General features: G+C 37.1%; 1 protein-coding gene across 1 annotated transcript in view; it reads left to right on the top strand.

Moving 5' to 3' along the window:
- The window catches only part of LOC121314128 (probable G-protein coupled receptor 158), an 80,710-nt gene that overhangs the window by 52,127 nt on the left and 9,914 nt on the right, over positions 1–18,669 (top strand). Inside the window, exons 5-7 of the mRNA XM_041247067.1 lie at positions 673–741; positions 14,434–14,543; positions 18,240–18,478. Of these exons, the coding sequence (XP_041103001.1) occupies positions 673–741; positions 14,434–14,543; positions 18,240–18,478 (418 nt within the window). The remainder of the gene's footprint in view (positions 1–672; positions 742–14,433; positions 14,544–18,239; positions 18,479–18,669) is intronic.

The following is an 18,669-nucleotide window of genomic DNA, read 5'->3' as shown; positions in this document are numbered from 1 at the left end:
TTTCCTGTGGCACACGCAAGTCTGAACATGCTCTCTCTTCGAAGTTAACTCTTTAAGTGACCACTTGAACACAGCTACCACTGTCTCTACCTCTATATAATGCATTTAGGTCTTCTGTTTCTTTTCTATGGTTATTGTAAAGAAAATGTGTGTCCAGAAATCAGAACTTCATACCACCCAACTATGTCTGCTATCTCCCAATGGAAAGGCCCTAGAATTGTATGTTTTTTTTAATATTCCCAGTGAGGTAGATGTAGAGACACTGATGAATAAGGCATCTGGCATCTGATTGGTTGGACAGTTCTAAATGATACAGTATATATTTTCATGTTTTATTTCTCTTACAGTCAGTGCTCATTTGTAACAGTAACTAGCTGCCTATTGTCTTTAATGTCATTGCTCCAGAAAGACATGTGAAAGTGTCGAGCAGTTGGAGCCAGCATAACACAGCCTTGCATGTCAAAGTCAAGGAGGAATTAACATTCCACAGCAGCTGTGAATTTAGCTGAAATCATTACATCTCAGTGTGGGAAACAGAACCCTTACCCCAGAGTAATTGAAATAATAAAGGGTTATACAGTAACAGGTGAACATTGAAATAATATACATTGAAATGACATTTGAAGGTGTTTAATGTTGTGACTGTGCTGAATAATTCTTGTATTTTTTCAGAGTATTCGAGCTTCGGGTTTGGTTCTTCTGGAAACCATTCTGTTCGGAGGCTTGCTTCTTTACTTTCCTGTAAGTAGCACAAGTGATTCATTCTGTCTAAATTAATCCAAGCTAAAACTGTGCTTGATGAAATACCCTTTGAAATCATTTTGAACTTGTGTGAAAATGTCATCTTCATGAAACTCTGTCACAGGATTGCCTGTGGATGACGTCAGACCTGGAAAAAACACACAGTACTGCGAGGTGAAATGGTAAAGGTGCTTGCTTGTGCAGGATTATTGCAAATAAAAATTTTAAACAGACAAAAATACTTTGTAAAAGAAAACGGTGCGTTGGCCAAAACAGACAAAAAGGACACATTAACAAACAATGGATGAACAAGCAAGTATCGTGCTGGTTTAAAAGCCAGCACGCTTAGCAATTGTTATTTCTTTTCTTATTATTTTGCCTCCTCACCACACGCATTCTCCACTTTCGAACACACAACCCTGAGTGCTTCGTGCTTCTATATATACAGTTGTGCCAGGATTCAATTACTAGTTTATCATTCACTTGAATCTTGACAAGTGAACTAATCTATGCAATCCCCGTGCTCACATACTATTACATACTTTATCTGCACGTGAAGTGATTGTGCAATCACGTGCCTAAATACAGCAATATATTTAAAATCACTCCTGCTACACAGAATCGTTTATATCCCGTGCACCAACACCTAAACAACATACAACATATAACAAAAAATACACACAGGGTGGGGCACACTGTCACAAACTCTTACTAAACATTCAAAATAATTAACAAATGCAAACATGACATGATTTTAGATTTTAAAAGCAGACATTGTGTGACCTGTAGTGTCGTACAGAACTCTGAGGGAGTTGTTAAAACAGAGGCAGGAAGGAATATGGCTCCTGGTTTTCAGACATGGAAGAGATGGATTCAGAACAGGGTGTCAGTTGAGATGATGGGATTGTGATACATTTAATTACTTGGTACCTTCAACTGGTGGTTTCTTTTGAAATTCTGCAGCTTGCCATTGTTGTCCTTCAATTGAAAGACCTGCTTTTATCATGTTTATGCAGCCCTGTTAGCTCTACAGATTTCCTAATTAGTAGTCTAGGGAATTACAGTAAAATCCTTTATTTACAGCCACCTGTGCCTCAGATTGTCCCTTGCTATTTGCTATTGAAACCCCAGTACAGTTTTTTTTAATACCAGTCAATGAGATAGAACAGATAAGTAACCCATTTCCACTGCTTCTTTTTTTGGTTTATTTTCTCTGGCCTCCATTATTTTCTCTGTCTTTGTTTTTGTGTGCTGGAACCTATTCTTCTCACAAGCATAATGGTATTTTAAGGTATCAGGAGTTGGCAACAACTGAAAACTTAAAAGAAATGTCTAAATTGTCAGTTTCATGCTTAGAATCTCAGACAGCCCAAGAGATTTTTTATTTTTATTTGTTACCTCTACAGAAAAAAGTTAAGGTTATTTATGTTAAGGGTGTTGTCATCATTTTGAATATAAAATGAGTCATGGAACCGCATTATGAAGCAAAGCAATCAAACTGAAAGACTTGTGAATAGGACGTTAATTTAAAAAAAACAAAAAACAAAAAAAAAACTTTCTGATGATTCATTGGATAGAAAGAGGGTTATCTCCTGTCAAAGTGAGCTCCAGTATCACAGAAGTGCATTAGTGTGCTGTACCACCTGTATGTCAAACATGCTTTCACTTGTCAAAATACACTCCAGTAGTTTTCCTGCTCTCCTGGAAATTCAGGATCACAGCAAACCCATGAATCAAGCTAAGTACTATACTATAACTGCTGCTGTTGGATAGCTACTTACTGCAGACGCATTTATTTCAATAACCACATTTATTTTTAAATGATAATAGTTACAATTATGGAAGATATAACCATTACTCAGTGAATATTTTGCTTTATTTAGGCAATTTCAAGTTATTAATAAGAAATTAAAAATTATTATTATTATTATTATTATTATTATTATTATTATTATTATTATTATTATTATTATTATTTAAATGTCAATACTTTTTGTCAATGAAAAACAACAGTTTTATGAGTAAAAGAAACCGATCATTGCAAATGCACTAGGTCGTAACCAACTGACTCCATTGTGATTTAGCCTAACATTTCTTTAAATTTTACAACAATTTCTCTGGATTGTCTTTATCCTTTTAAAACTTTAAAGACCCCCAGAAAGAAAAAAGGGGTTTTATGTGGGTTGTAATAATAATAATAATAATAATAATAATAATAATAATAATAATAATAGCATCAGTAATAAAACAAACTTAAATAAGATGGATGTAGTAATTGTATCAATTATGCGATTAAAACCAAGATTAACTAAGATACATTTTTTTAATCGCTTGCCGGTCCTAAAATCCAACTTCCACTCCCTCAAAATGGCAGGCGGGTGAAAACAGGTTCTCAAGACGAAGTGCAGCTGGGTCGTCTGACGCTGGCAGGTTCAACCATGCTGTGAAAACCTGAGTAACATACTTGGCCAAAGAGGAAGGGGCACTCACCAACCCTCCTGGCCAGCGTGGTGAATTATGACCAACCCCCCACCCCATGACAAACGCACAGACAAAAACATGGCCCTCATTCCCCGGACAACTCAAAGGAGTATGGAAAGATGCATGCTCGGAATAACAAGTGGAGACAGGAAAAGGAAGGAATGAGCGAAAAAATGAAATGGCAGTGGGCCAGACATGCAGCAAGAAGAACAGACCATCGCTGGACCAAGGAGATACTAGACTGGATCCCAAGAGATATAAAGCAACCAAGAAGAAGACCTCCAGAGACATGGCAAGATAAAATTAGGAAACACGCCGGAGCAACGTGGATGATGAGAAAGGTAGAATCTTGGGGAGGTCTTCATCCAGCAGTGGAATAAAAAAGGCTGAAGATGATGATGATAATATATAATAATATATATATATATATATATATATATATATATATATATATATATATATATATATATATATATATATATATATATATATATATAGTATAACTAAGTAACTACTATGTAAATGCAGTTATTAGAGACGCAATGTAAAGTATTACTGAAATATGTCATACTGAGGTTCTGTATCCTTAAATGAAAAGTTGGTGATCAAGGGATTGGTGTAAAAACTATTCGTACCCCATTTCTGAGATCTAACGTAATGTTTTGCTTTAGCTAAGTATAGTTGGTGTTTCCTACACAGTGGGATTCAGTTTTCACATAATCTACTTTGCAGCAAGTCCCCTACACTTAACAGACCAGCAAGACCAGTTCAGGTTTAACTGTTGCTCATAATAATCACGTCTATAAATAGATAGCCCTTGGATTATAATATAGCTGTGATGGAATTGTGATGTGCTGCAGCATCCTGAGATCGGCTCAAGTCAAGGCAACATCATAGACATGAATTCCACTGTGTGCTGAACTGAGTATCCTCTTCTCATTACCAATGCACAGAAGTCTGGTTCCCAACATTATGATGTTTCATTTGGTTTTGGTGATGGTTTGTCTCTGTTTCTAGGTTGAAATTTTAGTGGCTTTTTGTGATAAATGTATGGTACTGTATATCTTTCCTATAATTGCCAATATTATTGCCAGTGTAATCTGGTGTGTAATCTTGATTTTTTTCATGTTTGTTGAAAGACCTCACTCAGGTTTGTATCAGACAGATGTTTAAAAGCATAAATGGAATAAATTATGTTGCATGGTTCTTTAAGCAATAGCATTTGAAGTAACTCCAATGCATCATGAGTTGAAATATCTACAGTCCCAGAATTCTGTCATCTTGGTTCCTAGAGTAATGCAGTTTTGTTCAGCATGTCACATGCAATAACATCAGCCTCTGTGTGAATAAGGCTTTTATGTGGAGAAAGCAAACCTAAACAACACAGTAATCATTGTCACAGTAAGGGAAAAGACTGTATTAGAGTGAAAAAGGGTTTCTTTATTTGGTTTGAATGTTTTATTTTTTGTATTCATGTTTGCTGTTTAGGGCCCATATATGGCCGTCTGTCCGGCGGTCAAACTATAACAGGTTAACATGATGACTGTCTTCATTTGGCACCAATCTCCACCACACTTGTATCACATACTGTATGTTTGTATCATAAATGCAAGTATGTATATGTATGTATCTCATGAGGAAGAAGGCCTCTTTTGGCTTTGCCAGGCATCCTTGAAGTGCCAGTGGTTGAGATTCCAGTAGATTAATCTGTTTTAGCGTGAATTCTAAAATTCAGAATGTTTCTAGTAGTTTCTAAGGCATATCTCTACATATACAGTATGATATTTAACCCTTAGCAGTCCATTTATTCAGCGCCTGTCGGCGCATCTGGTCCAATATATTTTCACACGCGCTGTTTATTTTACATGCACTGTTTAAAATTTTGTTTCACAGTAAAACAGATTTAAAAGGCAGTGCATATCAGCAGGACACTCAGTTCTGCATCTCCATCCAAGCCCCACCCCTTGTTCACGTTATTTATCACATACCTCTTCATAGTAATGCATACTGATAAATCCTCACCTGATCACTTTTATCACCAAACTCCTCAATAATGCAATTCAAGTCATTACTTTATTACTATAACTTCTCAAAAAGCTCTGCAAATGTCTGTGATATTCTTTGTGCGCTGGATGCAGAAGCAGCTATCTTGTTTTTTTTATGTCCGTGTTAGATCTGTGGTGCACGGCCTCTGTGTATTGCTCAGATCCACCTATTTCTTTTCAGCTTCTCTTGGCTCCTATCGGTCTCACTCGGCCATTGAAAGGTTTTCTTGGCTTTGTCTGGAGAAAAAACGACTAGAGACCTATGCTTGACGTCTTTTTGATGATGTCGGACAGGGTCCAACATAGGACTACAAAGGGTTAAGGGACAAGCTTGTCTCTTTTGCTTGGTTTTGTTGTCTCCATTGTCCCTTCCCATACCCGTACAGTATACCCATATTTCTCTTTCAATTGACCCCAATTTATGTCACACGCAGCCCCCCAGGAATGGACCGTTCACAGAAATATCAAAATTCTGTCGGCAGACATGCTGAAAAAACACAGAAATGTGGAGGAGTGGTCCAAATCGCTCCCCTGATAAACATGAGACCTTTACTGATACTGAAAGACCACATCGGTTGGGAGAATGAAAACCGTGCTGTGAATGGCAGAGCGCTGTTCCCGAGGAATCCTCATCTGCACAGTTTCCACAGAAAGTAATTTACGCTTGACAATCTGGAGAGCAGCAGACCCATTATCAAGTCTGCAGTCCCCCCCCCCCCCCCCCATCTCTGGGTCAAGGTGTCATCTTCACTTGGAAAATAAGATTAATTTGTGCACTGTGACTCCGACTGCTCATCCAGGTGTCGTATAGATTAGAAAATAAGTTACTGAAATAAAAAGGAACAATGAAGGATTGTGAAAGAAGAAGTCATTGTTTAAAAGTTAACCCTATCAGTTTAACAATGAAGGATGGAACAGTTTAACAATTATAAACCACAACACATTTAGAATTCTGTCTGTGAATTCCTACCTGGTTATAAACTAGAACAGATTTTGGACACAAGTCCTAACACTACCAATAGGGGATAGGGCCATCACTGATGCAAGAGGTATCTTGTGGTCACAAGATAATAAGTAAGTTAGTAAGTCGTGCGCATGAGATATTAAATCGTTCCAATGGGATGTTAAATTGTTCCCACTAGATAGAAAATCTTTCCCACAAGATTTTTTTTCTCCCATGCCCCTTTCCAGGCTTCGTAACATAGAGTGGTAACCACCATTTATTTCAGTAAAATTAAATATGTTTGCCATATAATACAGTACATGTAAATATCTTAATACCTAAAACAAGATTGCATTAACAGTACAAATATTTTACAAAAAGATTGCAGTGTGTCTTAGTGGGGCTATTGTCTATTCTCAGTTTGTACTCTTATAAAAATTTACCACTGTATATTTACATGGTATTTTTGCAGTTTTACCATTCTTTCTACATGGTTATACTATGCATTTAATTTCATTTTCCCGGTTTGCCATGTTTATTAATAGGCTTTCCCGTGCCTTATTGTTCTTTACAGTGCTTATCTATGCTTTACCATGTTTTCACTATGCCTGCTCAAACTCTGCTATGCTTTTACTATGGGAAACTTTTATAAGGGTGATGCTATACTCAAACCAGAGTCTGTAGGACTTTGTAACCTTGTTGAGATGTGTTGCTAAAATGATGCAGTGGTATCCCTCAGAGCAATCAGGCGTCTGCTGAATCTGCTCTGAACTGATCATACTAATTACAGGAATTAACGAACAGGGTAATGCATGCAAGCCAAGACTTCTCAAACTGCTTGCCAAGGAGCCTGGCTCCTTGGTACAGCTACTAAGACACTAAGATTCTTGGAAGTACATGGTTCCAAGTTCATGCCCCCTCTCCGCCTTTGCATCTGGTGTCTTGGTCTGTTGATTCCCATGTCTGGGTACAGAACACCTGCATGGATTCATGGGGAACACTGCTCGGCTGCAGACCTCATTAATATAGATCCACACTAGTTGAAAATGGTTAGTTTAGTTCTAAATGGACAAAAAAAAAAAAAAAATGCTATGCATTTGGATGTGTTTCAGCTCTCGGAAGCACTGTACTTTCTTTTGTATTAAAGTCCATCAAAACAATAAAAAATAATATATAGAAATGCTCGTAACTTGGATTGATCAATTTTTTTTTACAGTTGGACAGGCTGTTGAATGAGTAGTGGCTGCTATCCGACTACAGTTCAAGCGTACTATATATCGCTTGTGATAATAATAGCATGCCAGTGTCATCTTAGGTGGAATAATCTAGGGGCTGCAGTAATGCATATCTATCTTCTAGCAACACATGCTGCAAGTCCTTTTTGGTGCACAATTGGCCAAGCGCCGCCCGGGTGGGGAGGGCTCAGGTTGGCAGGGTTGCATGCATTTTCTTGAATCCCTACTGCGTTCAGTTTGAGAATTTATCTTTTATGCAGGATTTTGTCAAAAGCTTTCTGGAAATCTAAATAAACCATGTCATATGCTTTGCAATTATCTATTGTCGATGTTGTATCCTCAAACAAGTCAAGCAAGTTAGTTAGACACGATCTCCCTTTCCTAAAACCATGCTGACTGTCTCCCAGGACCCTGTTATCATATAGGTAATTTTCCATTTTGGATCTTATTATAGTTTCCATAAGTTTACATATAATAGAAGTCAGGTTTATTGGTCTGTAGTTACCGGGTTCGGTTTCGCCTCCCTATTTGTGGATCGGTATTACGTTTGCAGTAATCCAGTCTGTCGGTACAACCCCTGTCTCAAGAGATTGTTACATGATCTTGGTTTGCGGTTTGTAAATAACTTGTTTCATTTCTGTGAGTACTATTGGAAGGATCTCATCCGGCCCAGGGGATTTGTTTATTTTAAGAGCTCCTAGTCCCTTTAACACTTCTGCCTCTGTTATGCTAAAGTTATTTAAGACTGGATAGGAACAGGTTGACATGTGGGGCATGCTGTCCATATCCTCCTTTGTAAAAACTTGTGAAAAGGAATCATTTAGTATATTTGCTATTTTTTTTCTATTTGTTTATGATTTTGCCATTTGTATCTCTTAGACATTTTAACTCCTCTTTGAATGTTCTCTTGCTGTTATAATATCGGAAAAACTTTTTGGAATTGATTTTATTCCCCTTAGCAATGCTCATTTCTATCTCTCTCTTGGCCTTTCTCACTTGTTTTTTTTATTTGAGTTTGTAGTGCCAAGTACTCTTTCCTGTGTACTTTATTCTTGGTCCCTTTTAAATGCGCTGTAAAGTGCCTTTTTTCTCTGAATATTTTTTAAATTGATCTATTAAACCATTTTGGCCATTTTGTTTTAGATCTTAATTACTTTTGGGATGTCATTGTTTTGCACCTCTAGTACTATCATGTGATGAAACACTATGACCATTCAGGTAAATAAGCAGCAGGCTTCATGGCTTCCAGATGTCATTTATGGAAGATGCTATGTTTTCTCATGGTGTAGGGGGTATAATTGAAATCCAGAAGATGCAGGAACTAAAGCAGCCAATGGAGATCAATAAGTACTGTTTAAATACTGACCTTGACTTGAAGAATGATCCTTTAATCAATAGTTGTAGTTTTTTTTTTTTTTTGTAACTTTAACTTATTGATTGCAATCAGTTCATTTACATTTTTATTGTCTACAGATCATAAGTAGCCAGAGACTTATTAAATTGTCCTGTAGAACAATGCAGCTTTCTTGTACAGGATGCTTTTTGGGACTATAGAATTACCTGGCCCATGAAGCTCTAGTATTCCTTGTGCTTTTGTTCATGCATGCTCATTACATTTAGCATCTCTGATGTATAAAATAATCAATGGATCAGTGAAGCAAAGCTCCAGATTCTTAGCCTTGTGTGATGATGCCCAGAACAGCACAGTAGGTGGAAGACTTCTTCTCTAAAACTTACTTTTCTCTTCGTTAGTTTTTGGTTCACACATTTATAGAAAGCTATTGGCAGATGGTGAAATTGGGAAGCTTGTGTGCGCTCCATGTGGATTCATTTCACATATGATGGCATTATTTCATTGTCACTCAGCTCAAAGATATAACAGTCTGACAGACAAAAAGCCTCTTTCTTTGAGAAATTGAAAAACATTAAGTTATACACTAAGTAACCGAATCGGTCAGATCTGTGCTTAGAAGACTTTGGGGTTTATTCAGTTGATCTAAAGAGTATCGAGTCCCAGTACTCCCACTGTGTAAATATTAAAATATTAGCAATAATATCAATTGATTTACTTTTAAAGACAAACATAGACAAAACTCATTGTTAGAGACTTCACAATACCTTTTTAAACCAGTCATAAATATTTTTTTTAAATCTGACCAGGGTTGCCTATCTTGTAAATGACTATGAACAGGATCATGTAAATTGGATTTGTATTGTTAGAATAATGAGTCTCTTTTTGCCATTGTTTTTATAATGTTTTTTTGTGCCGCCAAGAGAACGGTTACCTTTCTAATGAAAGATATATATATATATATATATATATATATATATATATATATATATATATATATATATATATATATATATATATATAACAGCTCCTATCCTGGTTAAATAAATACATTTGAGTTTCTTTTCACAATGTCCCTTTCTTTTATTTAAACCATATATATAGATCCACCACCATTTATACTAAGTGAACAGACCCTGTTAGATGAAGAGATTTTCATATTAAATATTTTACTAAAAGAAACACACTGCTCACAGAGCGAAAAACAAAAGTTTAAACAAAACAAAATCACAAACACAAAAAAATCATTTTTCTTCTCATAGACAGTTATCATGTATTATGCCATGTAAACAGTAGCATGCATCGTCCGCCATGGCTGTGCTTTCAAAATGAGAGCTATTAGTGTGATAAAGTAGACTGCGACATGCATCAACAATACGTACAGAACAGTACCTATTAGCAATGCAACATTTCATTATAATCTGATAAATGATTCTCTGGATATATGCAAACATGTGTGTTTTGCATGCAGGCAGATGGACAGACAGACACCTCCACTATATCCCCAGAATCGAATATCTGATTAATTGTAAGCTAAATAATGTTAATACCAAGTTTCTTCACAACTGGATAAGTGATTCTGCAGACATATGAACAAATGTAAGTGTGACATGGATGGATGTATGGACAGACAGACAGACACCTCCCTATATCTCCACAATGATGGTCTCAACAACTTAAATGAGATAATGTTAATACCAAGTTATATGATAGTTGGAAAGTGGTTCTCCAGATCTATGGAACATGTAAAATGTGACATACTGTACGCATGTACGTCGGTCTCCACTACAGTATATCAGGGGTGGGGAATAACAAGCTAGGTGCTTTTATAGTGAGCATCCATGTTGCTGATGTGTGTGTGTTAAAACAATGTGACATTAAGAAAAGTTATGTTTTCACTGGACAGCAGCAGCAATGTTAACTGATAACACATTGGAACACAACTGTGTAGCTGGAACTAAAGCAAGACAGCAATATACATCGCATTAAAACAAAAAGATTGTCACTGATCCGTTAGCAAAGGCCATTATACGAACATACCTACAGCCCTTAGCATGCAGAAAGTAGTAACCACACTATATATATTGTAGCACAGATTCATTCCTGAGAGAAAATCAGATAAAATGGGCTGATGATACTTTCGGTAAAAGGAGAGCATAATGATACAGCATTTCAAGGTCTAAAATCCACAGGCTAATTGGACCTGGTAGAACGTGGTCTCTGTGCTGTTTATAGGGGTTCTAGAAAATAGTATCCAGTGATTCTCCCAATAAAGCTCCATTGGTTTTTAACCCCTGGACATTTCAATGATACAGACAGTTTTCATTTTTTCATGTTTCCATTTTACTTAATGCTTACAAACTGTTCAATCTTATATGACATGCCCCTTAGATAACTCATAGCTTTGATGCTTTGTTTTGTTCACAAAAAACTCCCATTTCTGGTCTTAGTGTTTTAAGTGTTTTAGATGCAATTTTTTTGTATTCTACATAATATGAATTTAAAAATAATCACATTTTACTAGCTTGTGTGTTTTTGTGTGGGAAGTGATTTGATTAGAAAATAATATTTCTCTGGTTACAGCAAATAAACCCAGTGGAAATTGGGATGAGGTGTTTTAATAACGTGCCTGAGGCACAACTTCATGCTTCTCCTATTTACAATAAGAACATAAGAAAGTTTACAAACGAGAAGAGGCCATTCGGCCCATCTTGCTCGTTTTGTTGTTAGTAGTGTATTAATCCCAGAATCTCATCAAGCAACTTCTTGAAGGATCCCAGGGTGTCAGCTTCAATAACATTACAAGGGAGTTGGTTCCAGACCTTCACAATTCTCTGTGTATAAAAGTGGCTCCTATTTTCTGTTCTGAATGAAGATTAGTGACCCCTGGTCATTGTTTCTTTTTCCAGGTTGAAAAAGTCTCTTGGGTCGACATTGTCAATACCTTTTAGAATTTTGAACGCTTGAATCAGATCACTGCTCAGTCTTTGTTCAAGACTGAATAGATTCAATTCTTTAAGCCTATCTGCATATGACATGCCAATAACTGGGGATGATGCTTCCCTAACAACATTTTGGAACAAAATATTTTTGGTGGCATTGTTTGAAAATATCAGATAAGTAAGGACTAGGCTGCAGTGAGTTCTTAGGGAAGCCCAGATGTTTAAAAAGTTGTTGACATATTTGATTTCAATGAATAAAAAAATTGGAAGGTACATTATATGGCACAAGTTACTGAGTATATCATATATAAGCAGATGTCTTTGTACATAATTCAGGGCCTATTTATGCAAATCCATCACTTCCTACAGCAGACTTTGCTTCCTCACCCGCCACACCTTGACCCTGGTAAACAAAGAACCAATCAAAGGAAAGTTCCTTCAGTCATCAACCAATAATGAGACACTAACGAGACAGTAGACATGGCAGACAGGGGAAGGATGCAACATCCCAAATTAAACTGAAAATACAACAACAACAAAAAAATACGTAAATGAATACATCAAAGCAATCAATACACTTGTATGAATCCAATATGCCACAGCCTAACTGAAAATATTATTATTTATTGATTTATGTTTACTTGTTAGCCATGGCTATAAGGAAATATACCTTTAGCTAGAATTGACTGTGCTACTTCACCTAACCTAGCCCAACCTACATTAATTTGCTTTCAAACTGAATTGATCCATGATATACAGTATGCAATCTGGAGGGATGCTTCCCAAACTGCACAGAGACTGCCAGAGCTAAAAGGAGCTGCTTTGGAAACAGTCCAGGAATTTTAAAAGCACTGCAGGATCCCTTTGGTTTTATTTATGGAAATAGCTAAATGGTATTTTTCCTGAAATTTCAAATGTTTTTGGGTGAATAAATACTGTAGTTGTAATAAAACAGTGTACTACAGACCAATTGGGTTTTCTATTGGAGTTAGGCTTCTGGGTTTAATAGATTTACCTCCTTCCTGACAGCGGCTTCATTGATGATTGGAGATTAATACTATAACAAAGGAAGCACTGTCCTACGAAAACAACAATGGGTCTAATATGTCAAAGTGCCCCGCCCCTGTGTGTATTTTGTGTTGTATGTTGTGTATTAATGTTGGTGTATAGTCATTGGTACACAGGATATAAACGGGTCTGTGTAACATGAGTGTTTAAAATATATATTTGTATTTAGGCACAAGGATTGCACAGCACTTCACATGCAAGTAAAATGTAATAATATGTGAGCACAGAGAATTGTACTTTATTAATTCACGCGCAGTTGTACCGCCACTCCAATTGAATGATTGATTAGCATCGAGTCTCAGATGTTTTCCCTCACTCGGGGTTGTGTGTTCGGTGAGTGGAGAATGGGTGTGGAGAAGGAGAAAGTAAAACGATAACTAAACGTAAATATATAACCTTTGTTTTGACTCACCGTGTTTGTCTGTTAGTGTACTGTTGGTTTAAGTGTTAGTCTGTTTTGTTTCTTTCTTTATTTTGGCATCAAGTGCCATGTCCTGATTTTTGGTACTGTTTTATTTTATAATAATAAACCGCACAGCAGCACATCCATTTATCATTTCATCTTGCAGTACTTTGTGTTTCTTCTGGTCTGACGTCCCCACTACAGCCGTCTTTGTCACAGTCATATACAGTAAGGAGTCTATTTTAATGATCTGAACAGATGCTCTTTAATGCTATATTAATCCCAGTGGAGTTTTCACCCATGGGTGATTTACTGGGCCACTTACTACCATAACTACATAGACTATAAATTCAGAGAATTGAGTTCTACAGAAAATAATAACAATGATCTAGTTTATTAATTGTAGAGTGTCCACATCAATCCATTCCCTCATAGTCTATCCACGATACCCACAGATATGTGCATTACCAGTTGGTGCTTCAACAGCTGTACAAAAAGAGAGGCTATGGTCCAGCAGCAGATAAATAATGGTGAATGATAATGCAGACTGTAATTCCCATGGTCATAAATACGGGTACTATTTATCAAATTATTGTAATTATCATCTGGTTCACAATATGTATGTGATGTTAAGGGTAAATTACCATGGCCCTTTTAATGATAGTAATTTAGAAAGCAGTATAAAAAAGGGAGCAGATTGTTAGCCCACAACATAGTTGAAATATCTTGTATTAGCCTATTATTGCCTTTGTAAAAAGAGATGAGAAAATTGCTGACATCTCATCCAAGTCATTCATTCCTGAGCCTCAACGAGAGGTCCCTGCTTGCTGGTGATGTTAAGTAGATACGACGCAATCTTCCGCTGCTTAACATAACCACAAATTGTCCTCACATGAATCTATTTTTGCTACAATAGCCTCTAAATTGTAAAGGCTTTATTATGGTTTAAAGAACAAAAATTTTACCTACAAAATAGGACCTGCATGCTTCCTTTCTACTCCAAGTAGTAATTAAGCGAAGTGAAGTGCCATTGACAAAGTAAATGTTTAGAAACACATCAGCATTCATATACTTACTTTCTAAAAAGCCTTACTGAAACATCTAACACAGCTTGCCTTAAACAAACATTGAGGTACATGTAGACAAAGCAAGACATATTAGTGATATATAAAATACAGCTGGCCTACTTCTAATCCCGTATTTCTTTTCTCTCTCTTTCTTTAGGTTATTATTCTATACTTTCAGCCGAGCATATTCCGATGTATTCTTCTAAGATGGGTTCGTCTTCTCGGCTTTGCTATTGTTTATGGAACGGTGACTCTCAAGCTCTTCAGGTAAATGTTCATGATAACATGAAAATAAACATTTATCTGTTTTAATATGTGGCTTGAATTCAAAACTGTGCAGTTATTCAGCCCTAGCAGATATGACACCTGCAGCCTATTTAACATCAATGCACACATTTATATATCTTCTCACATGAGATACTGTACCTTCACACCTCGCAACCTTTGATTTGTTCTTCTATTTTCTGATTTGAACAGTGAGGGATTTCTTGGATTCATTAAAGGTATTGCATTTCAAATACCAGCTGATTATTTATTTAATTTGTCACGATTTATTATTCAAGCACTGACAAATACATAAAACAAGCGTAATTGATTATTATGTAAGATCAGGAGGGGCGATGAGGGTCTTTTGTTGCTCTGCTCCCTGCCTTTGAAACTCTCCCAAGTCATGTCACGAATGCTGGCACAGCAAAGTCTTTTAATCAAATTTAAAAACAGATTTGTTTGTGTTAGCTTATTCTTGAGCTAAGCTGGCCTATGACTTTTTTCCTTTTTATTTAAGAAGAGTTTTTTATTGTAAAGTGCTCTGGGATACTCTATTTGAAGAGTGCTAAATACAGTAAAAGAAAATTGTATTTTATTATTGTATTATGCAAAAAGATGAAAGATATTCTTGCTTCATCAACGTTACAGGCTGTAGTAGCTGTTTTCCTTCACATTCAAAGCAGACTCTACAGGACAGAAGATACTTCACATTTAACTGTGCTGAATCATTCTTTTCTCAAGATCATTATGCAAATGTTCATTCGATCTTGGAACTTTTCAGACTGCTGTATCACCGCCCCTGAATGGACTGTAAACAGTTGTGTGCCTGTTCATTTGTTTGTCATTTTTGTGCACTGTAAGACCGCCCACACCATTAGGGGAATTAGGGGGAGAGGTTGTAAAGGTATGTATGTGGGGTGGGAGAGACCGTTTGGGGATCATAGTCAGGTGCATGAGTGTGTGTCTGTCGGTGTGTTTGGGGGTAATTGGGGAATGAGTGTGGGTGGGGTAGTAGTTGAGGCTCCCTGTGACTCCCCCCCTTGTCTTCAGGGGCTGTGGTAGTTCCTGGGGTTGGAGGTTAGTCTGATGCGGGAAGAACAGAGTTGTAGCAATTGGAGGGGAGGAGATTAGGGGGGATGAAGCTAGAAATAGTTGCCACAGGGTCCTCCATGTTGAGTTTGAGAAACATCATACTAAGAGAAGCTGTGTTGTGCTACTGTAACAAACCAGTGTGCTAGTGTACGGGCAAAACACTATACTGCTTGTTGCAGAATGGCTGTTGCTGTGTGATAGGAGAGAGTGAGAGACTAGGGTGGTGTTGTTTTTGTTGTGGGCTTGGCCAACAGAGGCCAGTATTATTTTATGTTAATTACAATATATGGATAAATACTATAATTCTCAACCCATATGAAAAAAGTCAGTAATAAGCATTGTTATGCCTATTTATGACTTTCCTCACATAATTTTTGGGGGGAATTCTCTGTAAGTCTTTAAACTGCTGACTGTAGTTTTTATTTAAAAAAAAACAGACATTTAGGGAACACATTGTATTTTTAACAAAAAGTCTTTTGTGGTGTTTAAACACTTTATGAATGCATTTCATAACATTGGATACATTCGTAACAATGCATTTTATGCATTTTTATGAATTGACAAAAATGACTGTAAAAGAAAAAAAAAAAAACATTGCAGAGCGTCCATGACGTGACAGAAGAAATCCAAAGCATGTAACCATTGACGATTAATGCATGTGTGTCATTGCTTAGCTATCTCCCCCCAGGCCCACACAGGGTGCTTGAATGGGTTGTCTTTAATCTGGTAGTCTGATGTAACTATGCTGCAGTCACTGAAGCACGACTAGGAAAGGGTTTTCCTATTCATTATTCAAATTTCTTTTTTGCAAAAAGCACTTTCATTGTCTGCCTTGAGATTATTCCATTTCATGATGATGTCACTACTTCTGTGAGCAACGTAGAGTACTGTCTTGTGAGAGTAACTAACTCATGATTGGTCAATCTATTCATCTAAATGTACTTTATTTATTGATCTACCTTGCCCTATGAAGAGAATGTCAAACACACTATCACCTCTTTCTGTGTTTGTTGACATAATTTGTACAGTAATTTTGAATCTAACATTGGTTAGATTTGTTCCATATACAGCACAGAGTATTTGATTTTGTTTCTTTAAAAATGTAAGTAAAAAGCAATTATGTTTTTAGCTGTGACCTTTCCATTGATCCCACTACTTTAGTCTTCTGGGCTTCATATGATGCAAAATGTCAGTTAAACGTCTGTTGCATTTTTACAAACAGCGTTGTTTGACTGTAGTGTTATGTATTGACAATTATAATTTCCATGTTTCTACCATGTTTAAGGTAAATCTGACACACATGTATCAATCTATCCCAAGGGTGAACAACATGAAGCAGCTCCTGATCAACACAAGGAGAATAATGCCATTTTCCAACTGAATCCATTCAAACATAAATGCTATTGTTCGTCACTTATTCATACACAGATCACATCTCCCACCCCTAGCACTGTGTCTGAAAGATATAGTCCTGTAGATACAAACCCATGGTAAATCACATGTTAACTATTTTTACCCTGTTTCACCTATGACCTTGAAAATGACTTTCAAGATCAAAATCTAAGATGGGTTGACATTTGAAAATGGTCAACTATGTCTGAACTACATTTCTGCCAAATGTCATGCTTTAATCACAGTGGGCTATTCCACTGCACTATCAAGCGACAAGCAGCCTGGCTGATAACTGGTTCTCTAAACATTGCCCTCTACTGTTACATCAGGGTAGTGCTGCCTCATTTTTTCCCTCTGCTATTTATACATATGGCAAACACTGTGATGCAGTTTCTCAGCCAAAGTGCTTTTTTTTTTTTTTTTTGCACAGATGCTGCACCACAAAGATAATTAATGCTTAGCAGCTATAGTTAAAGGCTTGCAGAAGAAGAAAAAAAAAAACTGTACTGACTGCTAATATCAGGTACAGTGTAAATGTCAAGAGTGGGCTCATGGAGCACCTAATAAAAGAGCAATATGTGTTTCTTAATGGGCAAGTTTTTATGAAAGGTGCAAGGAAAGTTAAATTTAATCATGCAAAAGTCAATCTAAAATGGATTCTCATAAATGGAAGTTATGAGCTCTTCAGTGCATTTACTGTACATGGTGGCATCAGAGGTAATGCTGGCACAGAGGCAGGATAAGGTGGTACAGCAAGATAATGGTTGGAATTTGCTTGTTGGTTGCGTCCTTCAGTAGACTTTCATGCTGTAGACCAGTGGCGTAGTCAATTCCAATCCAGGCCCTTTTTTGGTATTTTTGTGTTCTGGGTAATTTCACCCAAAATAATAGCTCTACCCACCATTTAAACTCATTCAATATCACATTTTAACCTCACATAACATATACAAGTTCACAGTAATATGGGTAGATGTGAAATCTGGCAGAAGATAGTGGTAAACAGGATTAGAACTACCACCAAGGAGAGGTGTGTGAATCCCAAGTCTGCACTTCCTTGACCAGCTCAACACAGCCACCATTCATCTGGTGGAGTGGCACTGAATCATGTTGCCTCCCTCTGCCACTCTGGCGACCTGCTTTGTGTTAGGGCATCCTCCTGGATTTGCTATGGTGGTTTCTCGTTGCAGATGCATTCTTTTTGTAACGTTGCAGAGTTCTAAAGGTGTTCCTGTCCCGAACAGCACAGAGAATTCCCTACATGACGAGCTGGCGGGTGCTCAGAATGCTGGCAGTGATTCTGCTCATTGTGTGCTGGTTTCTGATTTCCTGGACCTCTGCTGTCTGTCAGAACATGGATAGGAATGTGTCCTTCATTGTTGAGGGGAAAACTTCAGACAACCTGCAGTTTAAAAGGTGTCTGCTGGACCGTTGGGACTACATGATGGCCATTGGTAAGCTCCGCACGGCTCAGTTCAGATAAGATCTGGGCTCACTTAAAATCTTCAAAAGAACTTTGAAGTGCACCAAATCTGAACATAGCTTAATGTGTTTTCTAGTAGGGTTCCAGAGTTTAAAAGGTTCCCCTGGACATTCAGTGAACTTTTCAGTCAGTTATTGTTATTCTAATCAATAACAAACAGGA

This window comes from Polyodon spathula, chromosome 4 (genome assembly GCF_017654505.1).
Source record: "Polyodon spathula isolate WHYD16114869_AA chromosome 4, ASM1765450v1, whole genome shotgun sequence".
Taxonomy (NCBI): domain Eukaryota; kingdom Metazoa; phylum Chordata; class Actinopteri; order Acipenseriformes; family Polyodontidae; genus Polyodon; species Polyodon spathula.
Note: the sequence above shows the minus strand (reverse complement) of the source record. Positions and strands in the feature narration are given on the sequence as shown.